General features: G+C 48.0%; 1 protein-coding gene across 1 annotated transcript; it reads right to left on the bottom strand.

Annotated features, from left to right (window-relative positions):
* Positions 1 to 10,032: 10,032 nt before the first annotated feature.
* CLEC3B (C-type lectin domain family 3 member B) lies at positions 10,033 to 20,423 on the bottom strand. Its single transcript, XM_083824992.1, has 4 exons — positions 17,550 to 20,423; positions 16,711 to 17,503; positions 13,093 to 13,191; positions 10,033 to 11,820 (listed from the first exon to the last, which is right to left on the bottom strand). Exons 2-4 carry the CDS (start codon positions 16,814 to 16,816, stop codon positions 11,420 to 11,422), a joined length of 606 nt encoding a protein of 201 aa, XP_083681118.1. The 5' UTR covers positions 16,817 to 17,503; positions 17,550 to 20,423; the 3' UTR covers positions 10,033 to 11,419.
* Between the last annotated feature and the right edge of the window lie 4,486 nt (positions 20,424 to 24,909).

Genomic DNA, 24,909 nt, shown 5'->3' with positions numbered 1-24,909 from the left:
TTATCAACTAGTATGTAAGTGTCCAGTTCTGTAGACTTCATGCTGGAAAAACTTGTACAGATTTTAGTGACCGTGTTGCCTTCGTATGGAGTACAGGGTCAGCCTCGAGTATGTTGATGTGTCAGTAGCCTTATCACCCTAGATGACAGCAATGGGTTTCTGGAGAACCTTTCTGGAGAATATAGTGCTGACTATAAGCATCCTTTTAGTTGCATCACCAGTGATATGCTATTAATTGGTGTTTTTAAGGCATGTTTAGATCAGTGGGGAAAAGGGTTGTAAAATATGAGAAGCTTTCTGCACGAGTGTCTCAGTGTCTTCTTGCTGGGGTTGTGATGTTTGTGATTTATTCATGTCAAACTGACACACACAACTGAATTCCACATCAAGTTCTCTTCATTCATGCCATTTTATTACTAGCCTTCCAGCCCAGAAAATGGAAAATGTGTGAAGCCCTTCTTTGTTCTAAATCAAAATGCAAAGAATCCATAAATGTCGACTGCTTGCTTATTTCATTTGCTTATTTTGAAGCAAATTCAATGCATATAGGAAATGAGGTTTGAAATCCTCACTATTTCTGAGGATTTTGGTAATCTCTGGGAGTGGCTCTTAGGCTGAATTAGTTGGACTTGCTCATGGAGGGCAGATTGAGCAAGGATTAGCCAGTCCCTAGCCCCCCTCCAAAATCACCGTTCAGTATGAATGCAAATGAAGGTACCACTACTTGCTGCTTGGGTTTGATTCTGTGTGGTTCTGAAAATCCTGATGTATCAAAATGCTAAATAATTGCATTATTTTAAATGCATATTTGAATAGTCTAGTGCTGTTTCCAGATAAATCAAGAGCCAGGTTAATGTAGTTTGGATCAGAGTAAAAGTTGGAGACCACCATTAAGAAGAAACGAAAAAGCTGGTTTTGTTGTTGACACCAGACTAATATCGAGACTTCAGCTCCTCAGTCTGACAGAGAGTAAATTTAACTATGTGAACATTGTCAGGGGAAGGGAGCAGGGAGAAAGCAAAATGTTGAAAGCCTCTCATCCGAGAACACATCTCTGCCAGCCAGCATCTAAATGAGGGCTGTGGTGTGCACAAAGTGGGAGCAAATCTGTGTTCCCCAAAACTTTGAAGCTAGAAACCTAAAACCATATAGGAATCATTCCTGTAGTATAAATGGCTTTTTAAGTCCAACTTTTAGTGATTGTTTTTGATCAAGTATAGCTTCCCAATAATTAAGTGTGGATTAGATCATTTTATTTGAAATGGAGGTGTTATGGTGGGGAAAAGATTCCTTCTGGAAGAAGGGACAGTGCTTTTACAGGGACTCAAATTTTGCCATCTTGTTCTGTCTGCATAAATGAAGCATGGTGAATTGTTTCAATTAGCAACACTCCTAACATAAAAAGGTTTTCTTTTTTTTTTCTTTGTGGTTTTGGCTGCTTCCATCTCTTGTATTAAATAATTGCTGCACCGCTGCATACACTTCTGGGTAAGATAAATCCTAAAAACCAAGAAGCAACAGCTTTGTTTCTTGCTACATATATATATAATCTGTAAATATATACATATGTATGTATATAAACATATATATGTATATATATGCATATAGTTATCCTGGTAGAAGAACTGCTACAGTCATTCCTAGCTGTAGAAAAGGAGTGCATCCTCTCAAAGATGCTTTAACAGAGCAATGCTCCATCAGCACACAGCACCTTTTTAGACCTGAGAGTCTAGAAAAATGGCATAGCTTTCTGAAAGCGATGGGGAAAAAAATGAGGAGGAAAATGAAGAAAATGAGAAGGAAAAATGTCCTGCAATCTTTGCAACAAAACATTTTTATTTTATTTTTTTTCCTAATTGGAAATAAGTTGACTTTGGAAAGTATCCCATCAGCGGAACAGTGAAAGGGAATGCAAGAAGGATGAAGCTTGATATGTGTGACTGATTTCATGGGGAGCTGAGCCCTAGCAAGCAGAAGCATTTCCTGGCGGCCTGGATGTGCTTAATACCTTCCGGAGGCTTCTTATTCTGAGGCTAATATTTTCTGAATCGTAGAAAATAAGGGCAAGCCTGTGAAAGGTGCAAAAAGAGCTTTCAGGATCCATCAGGGTTCCTGTAACAATTGATCTACCTGGTGTTTTTCCCAGTAAGGTTTAAATATTAATTTTTACCCCAATATTTGCACAGCCCCAGCCTTTCCACAGAGGGGCTGGAAAAAAAATAAAAGAAGAAAGCTATGCTTGGCTGACTTGCACCTTGTTGCTTGACTTTGAAGCAGATTTCTACCTGAGGCATGCTCAAACAAAACAGGAGCAGGCTCAGGTGTTCCTTTTCTTGGGAATCCCGGGCGAATTTTTGCCCAAAGAAGGTCTTAGGGTATCCTGAACCTCTGCCACGTGCCTCTGCAGTAAAAGTACCGCTGCCTTTGATCTTTATTTTAAGGACTGGAAAACTACAGAGAGAAGCCATGCAGACAGCTTTCTCACTACGTGAGGTTAGTTACTGCATAACATCTATCGAGTACATGTGTATAAACCTGGATTTCTGTACAGAAGAACCCGGCCTCAGGGAGACGTGCTGCTTGGTCTCAGGTGTATGAGCTGCAGACTCTGAAGCCTAATTGCCATCTGCTTCAAATTCATCGCTGCAAATGCTTTTTATTTAAAAGGTTCAGGTTTTGTTGTTGTGTTTTGTTGGTTTTTTTGTTTGTTTTTAATGAAAAGAGAAGCAAATGAATGGTACATTTCTCCCCTCAAAGAACTTCTTGTATTTACTTGCTGGATTCTGGGAAAAGTGACCTAAAAATGAATACGCATAAATGTTCTGTAATGGACAGTTAACTATGAAGCTAAACAATCATTGGTGATAAGGTAAATAGGGATATTTTACAGCTTAAGCTGCTAAGTCAAATTTTGTCTGTACTGAACTACACACTTTCATTTTGGGGCATCATTGCATGAGGCTTTTGATCTTGGACACCTGCACATCTGCTGGTGCTGCCTTAAGCTTTAGAAAGTTGTAAAGTTCTGCTACTTAAAAACATAATACAACTTCTCATCTCTTCAAAAGTGAGGAATTTAAAGATAAATGCTGGAATGTTTTTGTATTTAAAAAAAAATCTTAGTAAGATGCAAACCCAAAAGCTTGAATCTGGTCACATTTCCAAAGTAAATTAAAACTGTTCTTCTTCCTGCCAAATCAAAACCTGTTTATATACTTGGTAATTACTTTCACAGCTTAACGCTTTACTTATTCAAAAGCTTAAAAATGTTCATAACGTTTTCCTTTCATTTGTTTCCTTAAGTTAATTAGAGCATGATCAGTTTTTATTTAGTAAGTGGAAAACTCTAAAAAGTAAGCAAAAGCGTAATAAAATCTCATAGTATGATTGCTCTGTGAGCATCTTGTAGCTTAGCATCTCAGAACAATTTAAAAAGGCAGCAAGCCATTACATTTTCTTCTCTAACTTCTCTTCTTTGGGGTGATGGAGAGCAAGTGTCTAAACATCTTAAACCAACCTAATACAACACACAAGTTCATGCATATTAAATTTTGTCATCTGAAATATTAGACGTATTTTTTCTTGCTAGTGAAACATCTGAGGAAAATGGCCTACTCACTATATGCATACACATTCTGATGTTTGATTTTTGGCTGATCAATTCTGTTATATTTTTAATTTTAGCTGCCTTGGCTTCCGTCCCTCTGGCGGGAGGGATTACACTGAGGGTGCTGGGTGAGGTTTTCGGTAGCAAGGTCCCCGGATATTGCTGCCACGAGGCTGCTTCAGAGTTGAATGAGGTGACAGTACTTGAAATGATTGTTTGCATTTAACTTCAAGTAGCTGCAGAAGTGTTTGGAAAAACATTGCTAGGGGTAGAATAAATTATTCTGGAAACTCTCTTAACATGAATGACCTCCTATATGACTAATGCCCAATTAGAAACCAAATTAGATGGAAATGTGCAGAACAATTAGCCAGGCCCATAAATGGTGCTGTGAATCATGTCTTTACCCGTAACCTCTTTGCAAGATACACTTCACAAAATCTAATTGCTCCACTAATGTTTACAACAGCAGAAACATCTCCACCAGTTCACAGTTTGCATTAGGTGATGCAGTGGTGATGACTCCTGGCTCTCTGTCACCAAGGAACAAAGCAGATGATCTGTCGCCCTTCCTGCTACCCTGAAGTCAGAGTGGGTGAGAATAATGTATCACGTCTCTTCTGAAATATTATGATTTGAGGCTCAGACACCAAGATAAACTTCTAATTGTTAAGGTGAAACTTATCCTTTATTCTGAGAGTGGATGTTTTTCTGGATACTTCTAAGATGTGTGTGTTTTCTTCAGGGCTAAAGCCTAGCCTCACATTAACCCTTGTCCCACTGCAGTCAGGGGGTGAGGACCACCACCTGGTCCCACTGCAGAGGGAGCGAGTGTGCCCCTGACCCCCTCAATCCTCTCCCTCCATAGAGGCTGTTCATAGTAGTGCATCTCCTTCATGTGTTTCTGACAATCAGGTGCCCATCAGGATGAAGCCATCTGACCAGTGTAAGAGAACAAGTGAATTTCAGATTTGAAATGAGAGAGAGAAAAATAGAGGGGGAAGCTTTTTCCCTTCCTGGACAATCACAACCACCTTCCTGTCCCACCAACGTCTAGGAGATGCTGGGGGGTACGCAGGGTGTGCTTTGTTTTGGGGGATGATGAGGACCAATGTGTTCCCATGCCAGCTCACATACATCCCATCTCTGCCGGGACCCAGTGGTCTCACTGCCATGGCTTGATTTCCCACTTTTTAAGGGTGAGGAATCCCAGCTGGCAGCACTTTCGCCTAACCCAGTGCAGGGGCCTGACTGAGGGCCGCTAAGCGCTTCCACTTCTTTTGTGGCTTCAGTTTTGAGTGGGAAAAAAAAAAACGCAAAGGGATCCCTTCGAAAGCAGGTTCGCTTGCTGCTGACACCAGGACTCCTACAAGGGGCTGCTCTTGCAGCTGCTGCTGGTGGCCTTGGTTGAAGTTAGCACCACGCTGGCTATTGATGGCCTGCTCCTAGCTGTGATACTCAAATCACATTTCCATACCAAATTCTTCATGCAAAAGACCTCCAGATAGCATTGTGCAGCCATAGGGATGTTAGATTTTACCTTGTGCAACATCAGTTGTGGATCCTAACTAAAAAGCACCAGCCCTTCCCCTGGGGAGAAGGGTGCGTGTCGCCAGTGCTTCTGATGGGCAAGCAATTACCTGGTGGACCACACACTCACATCTGTGCTCAGCGTCTCATTTACAGGTGAGTAGAGTCGAGTTTTGGGAGGTGGAGGGTTGGTTGGCTGCTTTGTGATTTTTGTGTGCTCAGAGCTGGAGCCCACCCCATGGGTTTCAGCTGAGAAGTTGGTCATGGCTAGGTCACAGCTCAGGAAACAGGCAGGGAGGGAGAAGGAGCAAGCCTGCACAGAGGGAGGCAGCACTTGTGCTTAAATTTCATTTTTTTCCGTAAAGCTACTGCTGTAATAGGATTTGCTGCTGTTGCTGCTGCTGCTAAGCTTGCAGTAAGCGCAGTAACCATGACATGGAGCTACTCGTACAGCTGAGACATGGTGATATAATGGAAGAAGAGTATTAAATCAAGGTTTTCAGGCAAACTTAATTTTCACAATTTCCTGATTTTTTGAGGACATTGCCTTAACATCTCCTTAATATCTCTTAATGTGTGTGTTTCATTGTGCAGGAGTCCAGTCCCATAACCGCAATGCTCCTAATATGCAAGTGCTGCTTGTGCAGCCTGAGCAACTTTGCTGACAAATGAATAAAATAGCAGCAGCATCTCTGGGATGTGAACACACTGCTTATCCTGTGCCTTGGGGTCACCTGTCTGCTCCAGGCTTTTTGGCAATGGCCAACTTGTTCCATCGTGTGAGACCCCCAAGGAGAACCAAAGTGGAAGATGTCCCAGGGGGTCGTGGCAGCTTACAGACACCTCTCTCATTCCTCCCAAAAGAGGAGGGCAGCCCTTAATGCAGCCAGTTCCTGACACTCACCATTGTGACTTTCCTTGGATCTCTAGGGTCATTCACACCCCCTGATTATCACATGAATCAAAGACTTAATCTTTCCCTCTGGGCTCACCGCAGTTTTGCCCCCAGAGCTGTGTGCTCTCATTTTGGGTGCATTTATCACTTGATAAAAGCCAGGAGGTGGTTTTGCATCTGGCTGTGGGTGCTACCTATATCTGCAACTCCAGCAGGTTTAGAAAACAGACTACTCATACAGGCTGGCAAAACAATTCCTGTAAATGTTTAAGTTATAGAAAAAATTTCAATAATGATTATTTTTGCCTGCTTTCATGCTTTTCACATTTCATATGTAAGGCTTTTTTTCCTTGGCACCATGCTTTCAGGTTTGCTTACCTTTTTCCTGTGGTACACTACACTTGCTTGCTGTGTTTGCATCCCTTTTTGTTGTGTACAGTTTAATTTAGGAGTGAGAAGCACTGGTGGTTGTTCTGCTTCATTTCTGAAAGCACACTGAGTGTAGGCTGTGTAGAAAGCTGTCAGTCACTCACTGTAGGTACACAGTACCCCACCCACAAAGCTCCTTCCAAGTCCTTGCTCTTCAGTGGAGCCAATTGTTTCACCGTGTTTATAACCAGTGCTATTTCTGGACCATTTCCTAAAACCTGACTGTTTTAAGGCCTACCCACTTGGCGGTTTGGCTTTCTGCTCTGACATATTACAGAATAAAGTACAAGAGCCAATTTCCATGGGTGTATGTTGCAGCCACTAGTGCACAGGCAGGTGGGACCTGGGACACCTCCCGTAGTGTGGGGCTCAGATCCCCCATGTTGGGTTGGCTTTGGAGCTCAAGGGGTGTGGGTTTGGATGCAAACCTTCCAGCAGTGGAGGTAGCATCCAGGCTGTATGTGAATCTGTATGAAATTCAAGCTGCCCCAAATGCAAAGCAGTATATCACTGCTGTTGGGCTGATCCACAGCTGCATCTACCCCCTTGCTAATTGTGCTTGAGGAGCGATCATTTAACATAAAATGTACCTTGTTTGCTTCCTGGGGCTTTGGCGGAGTTGTTTCAGATTTGTATTGGCTGAATTGTTGTATGAAGGTTCAGCTCTTGTCTTCTGATCGCAAGTAGCAATGCAGCAAGACCTGCTGTCTAAAGCTATGGCAACATCACAGTCCAAAAATCATAACCCATAAGAGAATATTTTATCAGCTTCCCTGTTAACTTTTTTCTGTAGGAGGACTTTTACGTGACATCTCGTCCCTCAGGTGTCCGAGGTCATCAGTCGCACCCTGAAATGCCTGTTTCTCTGCTCTGCCTGTAGAAGAGAACCCACCTCACACAACAGATGCCCCAATCCCTCCACCATCTTCGTGGCCCCATCACTGTGCTGTTAGGTCCATGTCCCCTCCCCGTGCTGAAGAGCCGCAGACTGGCCCCGACCCTCCAGATGTGGCCCCACCAGTGCTGAGAATCACAGAAACAGGGTACAAGAGTGAGTGACAGAGACCTTGCTTTTGGGCTCCCCGTGATTCTCTGCCGATGTCACAGAAATAAGGAGCATCCTTGTTGCTGCAGTGGGACACTCAGGTGCCCTGAGGGTATTTCTGCAAAGCAGGAGGTGCTGTGGGTGTTGTTACCCGTGTTGCATTTTCTGTTAGAAGACACAGTGCTTCCAAAACTGCTTTTGTAAGCATTGCTTCTTCAGGCCTGTCCTTCACTGCCAGCCTGTAGGGCTGCTGCTTCGTGCTGCCCTTTTCAATAGGCTCGGGGCTGGCTCCCTGACGGGGCTGAGCAAAGCACAGCTGCACTGCGACCAGCTCTCTGGCTGCAGGCACGGGTGGCCCAGGCCCCCAGCGTGAAGGTGGCACAGCCACCATCCTGTCCGTGTGGCACAGTGAGGCTGACGGACGCTGTGGGTAGGATGTTGGAGAGTTTCTCTGGCTGCATTTGCAGCAGGCCCCAGCCATTACCCACACACTCCCCCTGGGTGCTCCCCTCCCTGAGATAATTTGGGGTGCTGTTAGGTCAATAAAGCACCGCGTTTTTTTTCACTCTGTACACCACAGTTTGATATTCTCTCTCCTCTGCTTTATCTTCTACCCCCAAGGTGATGACTTTTATGCTCTCAGTGTAGTGACCCCCAGCCGTTCTATATTTTTGCTCCCAGCAGTTGTTTGGCTTACTCTTGTTTGCTGATCTTCACAGATCTGTGACTCTTCCCCGCATGCAGCGGCTACCGAGATTGAGAGTTGTGTCTCTATCTGTTATTTTATTTGCAAAAGGAGAGACTGAGAGGTCAGATACTGAAGTGGGGTTCAGTACTTAAGTAGGAGCTGGACCAAAGAGCAAACCCCATAAAAATAACAAGGCTTGGTGGTGCAGGGGTGGAGGTGCTCCTTCCCTTTGAGGGTTGCCAGTGCACCCTGCCAATGGTCTTATCCCCCAGACTGAGGTGGGGAGTGCTTTCTTTTCTTGGCAGGCTTGAGCAGAGGTGTTTGGGAGCAGTTCCTTGCTGCTGTTGTACATCCTCTCCTCTTTCCTCCCAGCCATCACATCTCCATCTAGCTCTGATGTTGGGTTTGGGGATGTCAGAGCAGCCTCGATGGACTGTGCTGCCCCAGTCCTGAGAAAGGAGGAGGTGGAGCAAGGACAGAGGGAAAATGTGGACTTTGGCCTTCAGAAGGCCAAAGAAACAAGGAGGAGTACTGTGATAAGCAAGGATGAGGAATCTTCCAGAGATTGATGCAAACTCTGATGCAAACCCTCAGCTCCTCCCTCTGCTAAGAACAGTGCTTCTTTTTCTTTGGCTTCTAGAAGGAAATCCATAACTCATATGTTGTGTACAGTAAAGAGAAATGTTAAACACAACCCTGAAACTGCAAGGTCAGGTGTGGCATCCTGGGTCCAACAATGATGTCAGGAGCAAAGTTGCCTTTCCCTCTGCTCCTCCCAGCTTCAGGAGAGCAAATGGTCTGTGAAGAATGGTGCCTGGCAGGAGAGGAGTGGTGTGAAAATAGAGAGCAAGATAGATATGAGTGAGAAATCTGCTGAGAGCAACTTGTTGTTCTCTAAATTTTGACAGATCTACTCCTTAACGTTCTCATGGGGAACATCCTTCAGAAACGATCTCCACAGCTGTTTTTCAGATTTGCACTCTGTGCAGAGAGCTGGTCCAGCTACGGCACCTGCATTTTCTCCAAAGCTCAGCATCACCAGGACCTGAGACTTTCACATCGCCCCCCTGTAGTTCCCGGCCTCCCCTAAAAGACCACTGTTTATTTCTTTGACCACACAGTTGCATTTTAAAACCTTGTGGTTTATGAACAGTCGGGATTAAAGCCAGCAAGCTTCAGTTTTTGCTAGTTTGGCTTCATATGTATCTCAAAAAATTGAGAGATTGTCTACCAAGGGAACTAGAGGGTACATATTGAGACAAGCTGGCTTGTGGGGTGTAGCCTTGACCTGTTGTCAAGCACTGTCTTCCATGGAGATGTGTTGGCTGTTCTTTGGAGGATGCTGAGGAGGAGAGGGAGGAAGAGGAGGAGGAGGGAGAAGTCCCCATCACCTCAGTGAGGGAAGGAGGGGGATGCTCGGTGTCGTGCTGTGGCATGTCTGCTGGTTGTGAAGGAGGTGGGAGGCAGCCTGGCAAGTGCTGGCTCCAGACTGGGGCCTGAGGCACTGCCACTGCTGCCAGATGTGAGCGAGGGAAGGACCTTTCTTCTGGGCTGGCTCCTACGTCAGAGTGAAATTTCCCAGCAGCAATGGGAAGGGAGAAAGGAAATGTTATTTACCTATCAAAGGATTCCCTGCCTGTCTTTTACTTGTGACTGGGATGATAAGAGCAAGGACAATCCTACAAACAGTGTCACAGAGCCGGGGACTCTCGCTTCCTGCTCTTCCCCTCTGCCCCCAGTGCCTCCCACCATCAGACAGATCCCTGGAGCTGCTCTGAAGAGAAATGCAAGGAGTGGGAGAAGGAAGCAGTCTGACCACATTGACTCAGCTCCATTCCTTCAGCAAGCTATATATATATTTATTTTATATTCATTTGAACAGCAGAAAGTTTGGCAATAATGACAGCCTGGGAAGTATGCACTGTGTTTGTGCTTTTGACCCCTCCGGCTTGGCTCTCCCACACGATGTTTTGAAGACCCACCACTGTGCTGTTTTTAAGCAAAGCAACAAAACAAAATTTGTCTCACTATGAGGCTGGGTCCTGTAGGGATGCCCTCTGTCTGGCTATGCTAGGGACGTGTAGCCTGAAGGGCAGGGCCAGTACCAAGCGCTGGACTTCAAGGAACTGCTGATGCATTTCAGCCAGCAGTCAGCAAATCAATGTCAACGAGGCTGTGTTAAGCTGTCAGGGTGCTCTGCAAGCCTTTCCCATTGTTCCTATTTCTTTCTTTCTTTTTTTTAACCCTTTTCTCAGCAAAAATTTACCGAGGCCAGATCTTCAGCTGGGGGCAACTCTACGGGCACAAACTGTACTCAGCAGGTTTGTGTTTACCAAGCATTTCAGCTGGGTTTCCATCACTAAAACAAGCTATATGATTCCTAAAGTGGCTGAAGTCAGATTTCTCAGGATTCATTTTTGATAGACAGTTGTCTTTTATATGGCAGCATATTCCCTAGTAGCTTTACATTTTTGTTATTTACCTAATTACTTTCATCTTCTACTTCCAATAATGCATTTGACTGAGTATGCTGCAAGTAATCACTGCTTCCTCCATTGTACAGGAGTGTAAATAAATCTTGTGATGGGATTTTTTTTTTAAAAAAAGGTGAGATGCTGGGGCTAGCTCCCCTACTGAAGTCAGTGAAATGTTTTCTTCTGACTGGTGAGAAAAGGGTCAACAAAAAGGGGGATGCTTTTGGGAAGGACACCCTTCTTCTCAGCATATCAGCCCATTAAGCAGAATGGTACTGGGCCGACAAGCCCAACAGCATCTCAGCATAAGGCAGAAATTAACACCCTCTGCTCTCTGAAACAGGACCTGATCCCCAAATTGGGCTTGCAGGAGAGCAAAGCCGGAGGAGAAGGCACAGACTGGCATTGCCGGTGTCCCAGCAAGGTTCAGCGAGGTGGGAATGGAGACTGCAGAGTGACAGCCCGGGCCTCTGAAGTGGCTGTTGGCGAGGCCGGGCTGTCACGCTGGTTCTTCGCAGAAACCACCTCATAAATTCCCTGTGTACAAAAATATATCTATGGATCATGCCTTAGGGGGAAGGATGCGAACGGGGCTGGATGCGGCCGAGTGAAAGGCAGCACAGCTCTGACCCGAAGCCGGGCTGTGGTGGCTGCCCAGGCCGTGGTGCTACGTGAAGGTGCGTGTGGGCCCGCGCGTGTGCGTGCACACCGGCGTGTGCACGTAGCCACCCTATAGCTCTATACAGCCCTGCTACACGATCATGAACTGGCAGACATAAGGCAGCTGCTCCTTGCACCTCTTGTCAAACCACTTGCCCACCGCCGCCCCCGACAGGGCCGCGCAGTTTTCCAGCTTGCCACCGTCGGGCTGGGTGGTGATCTCGGTCTCCCAGTTCTTGTAGCGGATGGGGCCGCCCGCCATGTCGACCCACTTGCCCTCGGCCGCCATGTCGTTGAGGCCCAGCCAGATCTCCGCCTCGGCCCCGATGCTCTTGCGCATGTAGTCGTAGAGCGCGTCGTTCTCCTCCCCGTTCTGCGGCGTGCCGAGCGTGCCGCCCTGCGAGATGCAGTGCTCGCTGGCCTCGTGGTACGTCTTGCTCTCAGAGAACGCCAGGTAGCATTTTAGGTGAATTTTGGTGCCTTTCAGGCAGACTGAGAGGTCGCCGCACGGATGGGACAGAGAGAGAAGAAGGGAATTGGTTTTAAAATCGGCACTCATTTCTTGGGCAAGCCGTGGTGCTGCTGCCAGCAGCACAAGCATCCCTAGGGGGCCCCTCACACCTATGTCCCATGTGGGAAGGATGTGGCCTCCACGTTTGGAACCCCCCGCCAAAAAGGGTCTGAGGGTGCCCATGTCTCTGTTTGTCTTCAGTGTCCCCTCTCCCTGTCTGTTCTCTTTCCGAAATGGAGCTTAGCTTTCTCGCCTCGGGAGGCAACATTTGTCTCTGCTGGGGGCTGGAGTGTTTTGGAAAAAACAGCCTGCAATTCCAATTCAACCATCTTGATTATGCAAGCGCGAAAAAAAAATCTTTTTTTTTAATAGGTTTTGATCAGAAGTGTTGTGCTTGCATAGCTTGAGGTCTTCAGAGGAAATATCTACTTGCCTCTGATTTTAATGTTAAGAGCAGCGATTTTTAAAAATTTTTAAGCTTTAAACCCTGAGAGTGCAGGGTACTCTATCCAAACAATAGCTAATCAGAGCCATTCGTTAATATCCAGACCAATTACATCTCAGTGAATGTGAGCTTGGATCTAAAGCCTTGATTTTGCTTGTGTTTCTTTCTTTTAGGGAGGAAATTCTCCCTAACTTGCATTTTTAGCACATTTCTGTAGCATGTTCTGCAAGTCCCTCTCCTACTGATGTCATGGAGTTTGCAGAGAATAACCATGGAGCAGGTCTGGAAAATGAACATTTTGAGACCATACTCTGTGCGTGTCACACAAGGCATGGTGGGACCGACCCCCAGCGAGGTTCCCTGGGCAAGACCACGGTATGTATGAGGGATCAGGTAACAGTCTCATTGGGCTTCAGCCAAAAGACTGCAGCAAACAAAGAGTAAACTGTGTTTGACTGAAGTGCAAAATAATCTATTAACCATCCCGCTGATTCATGGAGGAAAATGAACATCTGGCTTAGTGTCATGGAAATATCAATAGCTTTAGAAATGGGAAGCTCTAGCACATAAAGAAGGGGGCCATATGCTGCACAACTCATGTCATTAACTGCCTGAGGAGCTTCCTCTGCCTGAAGGAACTGCAACGAGGCCATGCATTGCTTTGATCCCCAGCTCTCTCCCTGTGATGGACACCTCATCACAGAGTGCTTGGGCATCCCTTGTCGATATGTATGGAGCAATGGTAACTGCTTTATAAGCAGCTCATCTCTCAAAGTGAAAGCCATGCCTTCTTCAAGGACTCCTTTACCTGTCTGAAGTGCTTGCTTTTCCTTCAGTAGAGCAACCTCCTGAGAGATGTTGTCAATCATGGCCTTCAGGTCTTCAATCATTTTGAGGCTTACACCATCTGTTGGAGAAATCAAGGGAGGCGCATAAACATCCACTGCATCCCCAAGGGAGGCAGCTGAAGCTGTTCCTATAATCAAAAATCCCCATTTCCCTGCCTGCAGAGAAAGACAAATAAAAAGCATCCACAAAGCTAACGTCTGTCCCCTAGCACACCCATCAGAGAGGATATTTGCTCTCTAGCCTGGTTGCACCAGCAGCCTGGATTCCTACACTGGCAGGCACGCCATCACAGCTACCTCTTCCCCCTCCCTGCCTGGGGACAGGTACCAAAAAAAGAGCCAGAGCTGGTCTTCTGCCATGAGAAGATGCTTCCTTGGCTGGGGAGTTGGTTGTGGCCTCCTACCAAAGCCTGTATCTTGCTAGGTGTGTTGCCTCTGGCATTGTAGATGCTCTTACCCAGCAGACAAAGTGCTACTAGGGGAACAAGGAGATCACAGAGATGCTTTCTTACGGAAATGCGTCTTGGTCTTAAATAACAAAGACTTCTGAAGACAGCTTCCTCCTGGAACATAAAGGACAAAACCTTCTTTGCAATGAGGACCCACCCTGTTTTCCTTGCAGCCTCCTTTGTAAAGCTAGTCAGGCTCACACACTCCCTGCTGCAAGCCACTATAATGTCTCCTAAGACAAGGAGATGCGAAGGAGCTGAAAAAACCTTTGGTAAGATTTTGCTAGCCTTGATCAGCAACCTGTGGCTTAGCACCAGCTGGTCATCAGACCCTGGTTTCTCCTGCATAGGAGCAGAAGAGCCAGTTATGGCATGGAGGTGGGAGATCAGACACTAGGGAATTTGTATCATTGCACTGTCCCTGCTCAGGTGCTGCTGCTTCATCTCTCCTGGTGTAAGCAGCTGGGAGTCAGAGGGATCAGGAGGAGGGCTTTAAGCTGCTTTACTCCTTGCTCAATTAACTTTAACGGGTCCGGTTAATACTAAGGCACTAGCTATTATTTTGGTGCCTTCAATGAAACGCTTTGTGGGAAACAGCTAATTAACTAACAGTCTTGTTCATCCATGTCTCTTGCAGCACAACAAATGTCCCCCAGGTTTAAGTAACATCCGAAGGCCATGGTGAGATATCCTTAGTGAGCCTTGGGGCAGCTCCAGCTGGGTTTGCTGTGCCAGTCTCATGCTGGAGGGTCCCTGACACACTGGAAGGTGGACACATCTCTTTGATAACTACCCTGTCCTGCTCACTGCCAGGTTTCCAAGTCATTGGCTTCCAAGTCATTCCTGCAGCAGTAACTTCGCCTGGGGAGAAGAGGGATCCAGCAACAAAATCATTAATTTTTTTTTTGGTGAAAAAGGATTCATATTTCTGGCAACTCCTTTCCACTGGTTGATTTGCACTTCAGCCAAAAAGCAAGTGCCATGGCTATGTCAGCAAATGCTGATTTTTCTATTTTTTATTCTTTTTTTTGCGAGCCGTATTTTCCTGTGTACTTCTATGTCCTCAAGGCCCAGCCTGTCCCTGGAGCACAGGAGGGGCCGGAGCACCCCCGCACAGGTTTTGTATTGCTGGAAATGTTCACAGGCACTTTCTGAGGTCCCTTCCTTACTAACAAGAAGCTATGGGATCACACAAGACTTTGGGGCAGATTCAGGAGCCCAACTCAGCCTCTACTCACTGATTTAAGAATCTGGACTCCAAATACCTTTAAAATACATGTGAGAGCTACACAGAGGTGCTCCCCCTGTGCCCTCATGGCCCCTGTCATGGCCGTGATGAGGGGTCCCCAGCCTGGACCCCGGAGGCATCGCCCCAGGCAGGGCTCAGGGGGAGTTCACTGAACTGCTGTGGCTGGAAAAATTACCGGGCAGCAATCTGAGGGGGGAGGGAAACACAGGCAAAGCGAACGTGTTATTTCAGCATTTTCGAAATGCTGTGTTTTGGCTTTTTCACATTGAAATGGCACCATTTTTGTTCTGAAGCGGATCCAAATGTAAGCGATAATTACATCATGTAAAAAGAAGAAAAAGCCCAAGAAAAGAAAAGAAAAAAAGAGAACTGAAGAAGCTTGGCTCGAAGCATCATTTTCTTTTCTAACACTCGTGGCTTGGCCCTGCAGATTAAAGAGCTCGAACCCAACAAAAAGCCTGACCCCGTGATGGCCTCACCCTGCCCAAACCACCCGGGAGAAGGGCTGGGGACAGGAAGGTGACATCCTGCCCTTGTCACGGGTGGGCTTGGAGGTGGCAAGGGGTTGGGGCCAAGAGGAGTCCCTCCAGGGATTATGAGTGCTTTCCTCACTCCTTCTGCACCCCCCTGGTGCTTGTCAAAGTTGGAAATCTGTTAACCCAGCAGTGCCGAGCACTTCCAGTAAAGGCAGGGTGCCTAACCCACCACGGGGCTGGATGCAGCCAGCCAAAAAATGCCAGGCTAGTGCGGATTCTTCTTTTCCCCACAGAAAACTTGACCTCTCCTGTGGTGAGAAACCCTGAGGAAAAACAATGCCTCCAGCTCTTTCATATGGCTTGATTTCCAGGGGGGGAAAAAAAAATTGGCCCCTCAAAAAAGTGGCTTAGGTTGGAGATCGTTTTTCCTGTCCCAAAGGTGATGTTTCTCCCATCACGTTTGGTTTTTTTTTTTTTTTCCTCCCACCTTCCTGTCACCCGTTGGTTACAGTCAGCATTTCCAGTGATATGGAGAGAAAGATAAGGTTTCCCTAAGAAATGAGCTGCTCTCCTGGCACATCCCAGCAGTGCAATGCAGACAAATGCCCCGCACCAGTCCAGGCGGGCACTTCTGCTGCAGAAGGCAGGCACAAGGCACCGACGTGGGCTCAGCAGATACGGAGCGCTTTCATAGAAAGATCCACTGGGAGAAAATGGAAAAGTTTCTCAAGGACAGGACCCGACAAAAATAGCCGCCGGGAGAGCGTGCGGGGCAGCCCGGCCAAACAAAATTCCTGGGATGCTTCCTCCTTGCTCTCGGGTCTGCTCCAAAGGGCAAAGCCAAGCGCAGGCGACTGCAGCCGGACCCAGCAGCGGGCAGGATCGCACGCCACGGGCTGCAGCACCGGCCGCCTGCTTACCTGCCCTGTCCTCTGCGCTGTGCCACGGGGAAGAAGGACTTTAAATGCTTTAAAACAAAGAGCCCTGCTGCTGTTTAATGAGTGATACAGCGCTGCTTTTGCCTGCCTGCTCCTGGCTGCAAATCTGCAACAGCTGTCTGGCATCTAGCGCTTAATGTCTTCCGAAAAAATGAATGAGTAGAGGTAGGGGTCGTAGAAACGGAGACGTTAGTAAGGGGAAAGTCTGGGGAGAACCTTGGAACGTGGGAAATAGGGTGCCCTACAACACTCAAAACGAATGTAGTCAGGGCAGCAACGTGCCCAAACCATTTCAGTATCCTTGCTAGTTTACAGAAGGACTACACAAGCACTCCCGCGGGAGGTAGAAAAAAGACACCCGATTAAGTTTTAAATGCTTTTTTTAAAAGCTTCATCACAGCACTCTTAAACAACCAGACTAATTGCATCCCCCCGAGCCGGGCAGGGTCCCCGAGGCTCTGCTCACCTTTCTTGGCCGCCGCTGGCTTCTGCCGCCCCTTGCCGTTTTGCTGGCCGGAGACCTGGGCGAGGGAGACGAGGCAGAGGAGCAGGCAGGCTCCCCGCAGCACCATGCCGCTGCCGTCCGGAGCCGAGAGGAGCTGGAGTGAGGCTGCTCTGCCCCTGGACAGCCTGCTTAGCACCGGCTTTAATCAAAACTGTCTGGCCAAGAAAGAAGTCTCCAGGCTTCCAGCAGCCGCCCGGCCGCAGGGAGGGTTCAGGCGGCTCCGGCCAATGCTGAGAACGGCCCAGCCAGCTTTCGTTTCTCAGCCCGCTGCTTGTTTTTGTTATAAAACAAAACAAAACAAAACAAAATAAACCGAACGCAAAACGCCACAAGCCTGCTGAGAGGCGACTCGGCTAAACATAAGGGAAAGGCTGGGAATATAGCTGGGGTGGTTTCCTATGGGTTTCTGCACAGGGATTGAGCTCACGTTTCAGTGATGGAGATGGCGACATGAAGCACAAAAAATGGGGTTTGGGTGGCAGAGAGAACACAGCCCCTCTGTGGGGCTGCCTGCAAGGGGTGCTGCCAGTGCCCAAGCACCCAGCTCCTGCCACGGTGCAACCCCAAGCACCCCAGGGAAGTTTTGGGCTACCACCCTGCAAAGGGCTGCTGTGGACCCCCTGCTTGAGTGCAGACAAATAGGGCTGTAGGGCTTGCTTTTCTAGCTCACAGTAGCTTCTGTAACTTTATTTTTGGGCCCCTCTCCCAAAGGGGGATGCTGCGCACAGCATTCTTTTGGTGCATGTGCCCATGCCTTTGCTCCTGCCCAGCTCCCGTGGTTCGATCCGGAGCATGTCAGCCCCTATGTTTCTCCCTTCACTTCCCTCAGAAGCTGTAGCATCAGTGCTTGTTCTCCTGGGGATTAAACAAAGGCATCCACACAAGTGTTCTTCCCACAGCTAACAAAAAATAAGACCAAGCCAGCTTCCCTTGCTCGCCAGGCCGGGTGGCATAGGCTGATGATAATGCAGGATAAGGAGGCACTGGCTCTGTGCTGTGCCCTTGCTGGTGGCTTGGTGCCCGGCGTCTGGGACCTGCCTGGGGCTGACCTTGTTACCAGCACTGCTGTTCTTTGTACCCGTGAGGCTGGGGATAGAGCTCTGGGCTTTTGGATCTCGGTATTAACCCCTGTGTGCCACCACAGGGAGAGCTGCCAGCTTTGTCACTGCCTTTATTGCTTTTCCCCCCTCTGGCGATGCTTGTGCTGTTCAGAATCAAAATCTAAGAGTGCTCTTTGCACTTAAAAAAAATGGTATGTGCCATTGTAGAGCACCCAAAGCATCTCTTTGCCAGGTCTGCAAAAGCGCTGAGATGCTTGGTAAGGCTCAGGGGCTGTGAAACCCCAGCTGATGCTTCACACCCACTGCACTGGAGTCAAAATGAGCACCTGGGGGGTCTTCCCTGTGGCCACCCTCAAGGTAGGTGACAGAATACACTTTGAAACTTGTGTATTCACTCAGTTTAGGGAATGTTTAGTCTTCTAAATAACCCTGAGCTGTAACAGACAAATGGGCTGCGCTTGACTTTGGGTGGTGGCAACGTGGCCCACAGAAAGGTGCTTTGCCCTTGCAGGGTCCCAGGTGACTTCAGAGCAACCTAAACTGAAATCCCTGCCTGATTTTTCAGGTGCTGCAGTTGCAGCACAAGCAGGCAAGTCCTTCCTGCAGCAGGAACAGGATTCTCTGAGCAAGTGGAAGAAATTCGTGTGAGGAGATGAGAGGGAGCGCAGACACGTAGGAGAACAAAGCGCGCTCTGTATCCGTCATTAACCGTAAATCCTTTCCGAAGAAGGAAGGCAAGATGCTGCCCAGCACACTGTGAACCACTGGAGCTGCTTGAGCATAAAAGGCCTGAGATAAACAGGGGTGTGCCTGGAAAAAGAGCTGCTGTGGATTTAGTTTGGCTACCGCCATGTTACACTCCCCAGCGCTTGTGCTGAATAAGCAAAACCCTGCCCTGACATCCCACCTGAACAGAGCTCAGCTGCAGTCCAAATTTCGAAGCCAAGGAAGTGGGTTTGGTTTCCATTCCCTGTCACCACACACAAAATCCTACTCAGACGTAAGCAGGAGAACAAATATTTGGGGGGATTTGCCGTCCTCTCTCCTGGACTACCCCGAAGTAGGATGGAGCCCGACACCTATGCACACATGCACGTTCCCTTCCCTTGACACCCAAGCAGCATCTCTCTTTCCAAAAGTACTTTGGTCAGCTCAGCACCTCCTGGTTTTCCTTGGCTCCAGGTTTGCTCGCTTGTCATTTCTTTGATTAATGTCCTGCCACATGGGGGAAAACTGAATCGCTCTTTGTTGCTGCCTGTGAAACTGACAGCTCTGATGTGGAGGCACCTGAACCCTAACCACAGGTTTTTGGTGGCTGTGGTTTCCAAAAGGAGGTGTTGACTCGATCCGTAGCTGCTGTACGGTGGCCTGCTTATATGGACTGAAAAAAGAAATGCTTGGCCCTGTAAACCTCCTAAACCCACAGGAACTCACCCAACAGGACCGAGCTGCTGTGCTGCTGCAGCAGGTCCAGAACAGGGGATGCTTTGGGGGAAGGGACGTGTAAAAAGCCAGAGGGCCCCTGCCTCAACCACACACCCACCCTGTCCGGGCTTCTGCTGAAGCCAGAGGCCGTGGTCCAGCTGAATGACACGAGTATCAGTGGTCTTCTGCGAGCCGGCACTTTGGCCACAAGTCCTGCTTTTGGATCCGGGTGACTCACACATAGTGTGTAAGCGAGGCGTGGGAGGTGGGTAGAGGTAATCCTTCTCGTTAGATGAACTAATATAAATGGGAGACATCGGTGAGGTTTTGGCCACTGTAACGTTTCCCCTTGGGGGCTGAAAGAGAAGCAGCAAAGTCCAGAGCTGAAGAGCAGCAGCTGGGAGCTTCATTAAGCATGGCCCACCCAAGGGAAGGGAGCGGGGGCCTGGGGAAAGAGAGGGGCAGGTAACTCACAGCAGGGCTCACAAGAGTGAGGAAGGTGACAACGTGCCAAGAAACCAATTTTTGATCGCAATTAAAAATAAAGATCTGTGCAGTTATGAATTTTCCAGTAAAAGCACTTTACTCCCTTATTTCAAGCCAGGTCTCCCAGTCAGACAGACAGCAACTCCCGTCAGCTGTAAGGAAACTGGTCTGAGATGAAAAAAGAGGGCAAAAGAAAGCACGCTGAGGGAACCTGTCCCAGGGCTGTGAGGAGCTGGGGGGAAGCAGTCAGAAAAGTTGACGTGGCTCTGGGAAACCCAGTAAGCAGGCTGGGATGCTGGGCTTGGAGGGATTTCAGTTCGCAAAACAGTGGTTGGAAAAGGCCCATGGAAGGAAGCTGGATGCTCCTGGCAGTGATGCAAAGCTGTGATGTCGTGCCCGGCTGGGCAAGGAAACGGGCAGTGAGATCAGAGGTAATTTTGATTCAGCTCCTAGGAAATGAGCGGGGATTGCCAAGGCAAGAAGTGCGCGAGTGCCGCCGCACAATGGCTGGAAGGTGGGAGGGTGGACGAGGGAAGGTAACAGGTTTCACACGGTTATCATCGAGGTGGGCAATTCCCAGCCCGGGCTTTTCAAGGCTAAGACATCAGTTCAAAGCAGCCTCAAAGGAACAGGAGAGAAGCAGTGGTGGACAGTAAAAAAGCACGCCCCGAGGACATGGGGACAACAGGAGAAAGTCTCTGGTGCTGGCCACCTCGTGAACTCGTGCTGGCATTGCTCCTGATTTCCACCAGCACAAACAACATCAGAACAGGTTCAAATGGAAAGAGCTGAATCTATGGATCATTGTTTGTAAGACCAATAGAGAAGGAACGCGATAATAGTTCAGGAAAGGGTGGTTTTCATGAGGACAATGATGGGGAAAATCAGGGAGTCAGCACTTTGCCAAAATGTTCTCCCTAGCACCAACACTAGGAAACTGGCTCCGAGCCTGGGGAGGGAGCTTTCCCATCCCATGCCACAGCAGGCATGGCTCACTTCCCTACCCTGTGCTCTCCAAGGGTCACAGGACAGAAGGATCTGTGCAAAAAGACATCCTCGGGCCTTAAACTGAATCGTTTAAACCAAACACGGAGAGCTTGAGTGCCAGCAGCTGCTCAAAATGCCCCTGTTTCCAGCAGGAGCAGCACCAAAGGACTTAACCTCCCTTCTGCCTGGAGCACGCAGACCCCGCTGGGCTAGGGGCAGACCTGGCTGTCTTCACTGCTGTTATTTGCTGCCCATCATCCATACCACAAAGTCTGACCGGCCTCAGCAACTGTGATCTTTTGAGTCTAAATCAAGGAAGTTGGATCTGATCTGCAAGTGGTGTGACAAGAACTTGGGTGCCTGCATCGCTGATCCCACTCTCGTCTGGAGAGCAGGATGACAAGAGATGTTTATGGAGCTCGTAAGATAACCTTAGCCTTATTAAAGCGTTCCAGTGGATAAAACTGAGGCTGAAACCATCACTGGGGAGTCATTAACAACAGCACGCCTATGAGCCAAGTGCTGTTGTGCAGGAACAGCAAAAACACGTTAGCGGACAGCGAGAAATGCAGCTAATTAAAGAAAGAGCAGAGGGGCCATGGTCTCTCTGCAGAGATAGGTGCCCAAGTGCCCAGCCTTTAGCCTGGCTTTGTTCTATTTGCAGCTCCATGAAACACACGGGAACTGCAGATGGCTGGGAAATCAGGCCACCGTGACTTAGACTGCTGGCTTGCAGGCTGAAGCACGTCAGCGTGGATGCTGACATTGGCCAACAGACCTAGGAAGGAACACCAACTCCTGCTGTCACAGGACGTGGGCTCTGGAGGCAGAAGAGGCACTTCCATGGGGATAGCCATGGTCCTGGATTTTACCTGGTTTTGGTTGGTCATTATAGAGAGACCGGCTCAGAGAGCAAGCAGCAGCAAATCCCCATTTATTTCACCAGTCACTGAGCGTGCAGCAGTGTGTGGTCAGGCCTCTCGATGAGACTCTGGGACTCCAAGGCACCACAAAAAGAAACAGGCTGGAGGGACTGGGCGTTCAGAGCACCCGCCTGAAACCTGCACCACGCAGCTGCCTCCCTGACAGCGATGCCGGTGAAGGCTGCCTGCGCGAGGCACAGCCAACAGGAGCACCCACATCTTGTCTTCGTGGCAGCAGCTGGCTCATGCGGGAGTGTGAACGGGCAGGAGCCTAGCAGGAGACGAGGGGTCTGGGAGCAGGATCAGCCAGTGCTGAAAGAAGTTTTCATAAAGCCTGACTGCGGGCAGGATGGCCCCTCGCCTCCCCGTCGCCTCGCTCCCCCCTAAGGGGAGAAGCAGCTCTGCTCCCTCCCAGACTAAACGCTTGCAATGCTGAACCCCTGCTGTTGTTGCAAAACGTTGGCTGGTCGGGTTTCCCAGGCTCGGAGGGCCTGCTGGGTGTCACCCCGACTGCAAGCACAGATCAGAGGAACACAAGCAGCAAACCAGCCACATCTGCTGACGACAGCCTAGCCATCTTCTGCCTCCAGCAGCCTGTGTCAGACCTTTGGGATACACAGGGGAGGTGGGGGGACACACAAAAACCAAGCTAACGAAAAGGTAAACTGCAGCTGGGTGCTTTTTGGGCAACACAAGCAGAAACCTAGCTGGAGTCACCATCTCCAGCACACAGCTTTCAGCTTCTCGACACTCCCAGCAGAAGCAATTAATTCCTGGGACAAACACAGAGCTATCCTGCTCCACAGATGTTTCCTCTTAGTCCTACTGGACTCAAGTCAATGAAAACGTGGCAGTATCTGCACAGCAACACATGGAACTTTCCACCAGCCCAAATGGGAACAGGAGCAGGCTCAGTTGAAGCCTTTATGAAAAATCTCCAACTGCTATTTTTGTTTGGGGTGGAAGGGAGGAGTTAAAGAGAGCTAAGAAAATAGAAACGGGCAGCAGAGGCCTTTGCATGCCTGAGAACCACGGTCTCAGAGATTTCTTGGCAGATGTTGTATCAACTGGGAGAGCTGCAGGCCCTTTTACCCCTATCTGCGCTTTGTTTACCCATTTGGGACAGGAGTTGGTAGCAGCAAGTCCCCAGGGGCAGCTGAGACGAACCAGCAGCTGTGCAATACTTCTGGCTGGGCTCATTATTTACATCTCAGGGGTAGAAGCAACCCTGGGCTGAACCGGGGTCACACTCCGCCCCGCTGCTTTTCAGTGCCGTTAGGTGGGAGGTAGGGAGCTTGTGGACGGAGCAGGACCCTTTGAAGACCCCCAATTCATCCTGTGCCTGCTTACACACCTACAGAACCACAGGGAGGAGGACAGGCGTGGTTAGAGGAGCTGCTGTGGACATTTGCACCATGTTAGTTTACACTGACACTCTCGGGAATTGCTTGGAAGCATTTTATGACCAAAGTGGGCATTTTGGTACACACATCTGCTCCACAGGTGTCCCTGTGTTGGAAGCAGACACAGCTGGTCAGGTAGCAAGAATTTGCTTTTAGGTATGTGAGCACAAAGCCCAGATCTCAGCCGGGCTAAGTATTTGCTTTCCCTACTAAGAAGTGGGTCAGTTAACACACCTGAAACATGGTGAGGTGAGGTTTCTTGTTTCTTTTTTCCCCAGCTCCCATAGCAATTAATTTAAAATAAAAAAGTCCTGGAGAGGGGAGCAGGAAGCATCCTACCACCACCAGTAGAGCCCCACTATCATCAGTAGTTTGCAAAAAATTTGAGGTTCCCTCAGCTGGAAGGCTACATAGATACATACTATTACTACCATGTTACAAAATTCACCCTGGAAATAACTCTAGGCAGCCTTCTGGTACCAAATCAGAAATCTATAATAAACCAAGCAACAGTTATTCAGAGAACAGCTGTGGTTTAAGACTCGCAATCGTCATATAGATTAACCGTTTTCTGAAGCATTAAACAATACACAACTAAACAAAAACTACCCGTGATATGTTTAAGGTACTGTAAATGTTTTTTCTCCCTTCGGTTTTCTTTCTTCCTGCATTCTTAGAAGTATTTTAGGACCTGAAGGGATTTTAAGACCCGAAGTACATCATATACTTTAATACGAGCATGATTGCTTTCTCTTCTATCTACAGCTCTTCTTCAGCAAAACCCTTCCCCTTCTCCCCACCAAACACGCACCAGTCAAGAGATTTTATTTATCTGGCATTAAGAAATTAAAACAGGATATTGAACAAACACTTTTTGATTAAGAGGTAAAGGATTTCTGGATTATTATTGTAGCTTTTATCAAAATGTGTATTCAAAAGGAACCTTCTAATACAGCTGAAACACCTTGATAATTTTTTCCTGCAACTTCTCCAGTCTGATGCTTCTTCCTGTCCTGCAGGAAAAACAGCTCTTACTCTTTGCTGCACCAGCCAACTGATGTAGGTATCCACGGCTTTGAAGACCTGGTGATACAACTTGATTGCATCTTATCTGTCACCTTCTCCTGTCTTTTTCAGCTTTGATGAAATCCATTTACAATCTTAGTGAAAGTGTAGAAGGACAAAGGTTCTCCTCTTGTTTGAACCTCTACAACTGTCTCCGTGTTCATTCCAGCTCCAGCCCAGCGAACCCAAGACCTGCATTCTCTCAGATGTCTCCTTTGGTATTACAAATTAAGATCTAGCAGGACAACAGTGGAAGTGAGGCCTTAGCCCTGTGCCACTGCTGCCCAGCACAGCACGTAGAGGATCTTTACTGAAAGCCATTATTCTTTTCCAGCTGAACTACCAAACTCAGCAAAATTAACTTATTTTCCCTTCTACGCTAGTCATGCCCCTCCTCCTTAGCCACTGTAAGAGGTTTCAGCTAGGCTACTGTATCTGTTGGGAAAAGGGACAGAGAGACCTCTATTAAACAAAGACATTTTGGTTTAAAATATGATTTATAAACTTGGGGCCATGTTGTATTTATAGTAAAATCTAACTGCATTTTATTCAAAGAAAAGTAAGATAATTTGAAGGAAGACTTCCAGTAAGTGCTGCTTTCTTCCTCCCATTACGAAGAATTATCTGGATGATGAACAAAAGTGTTTTAGAGACCCAAAATCTGGCTTGTGCTGTACCAAGGACTCCCCCATATACGTTCTACAGGACAGCAGCTGGCCCGCAGAAGTGGAACACATGCAAACAGAATTAAGTGAAACCCACACCCGTCACTCTTTAAAACAGACTTGAACATTTCTCAGGCAATTCCAC

Source organism: Anser anser (genome assembly GCF_964211835.1).
Source record: "Anser anser genome assembly, chromosome: 2".
Classification (NCBI taxonomy): domain Eukaryota; kingdom Metazoa; phylum Chordata; class Aves; order Anseriformes; family Anatidae; genus Anser; species Anser anser.
This window is presented reverse-complemented; position numbering and strand designations above follow the sequence as displayed.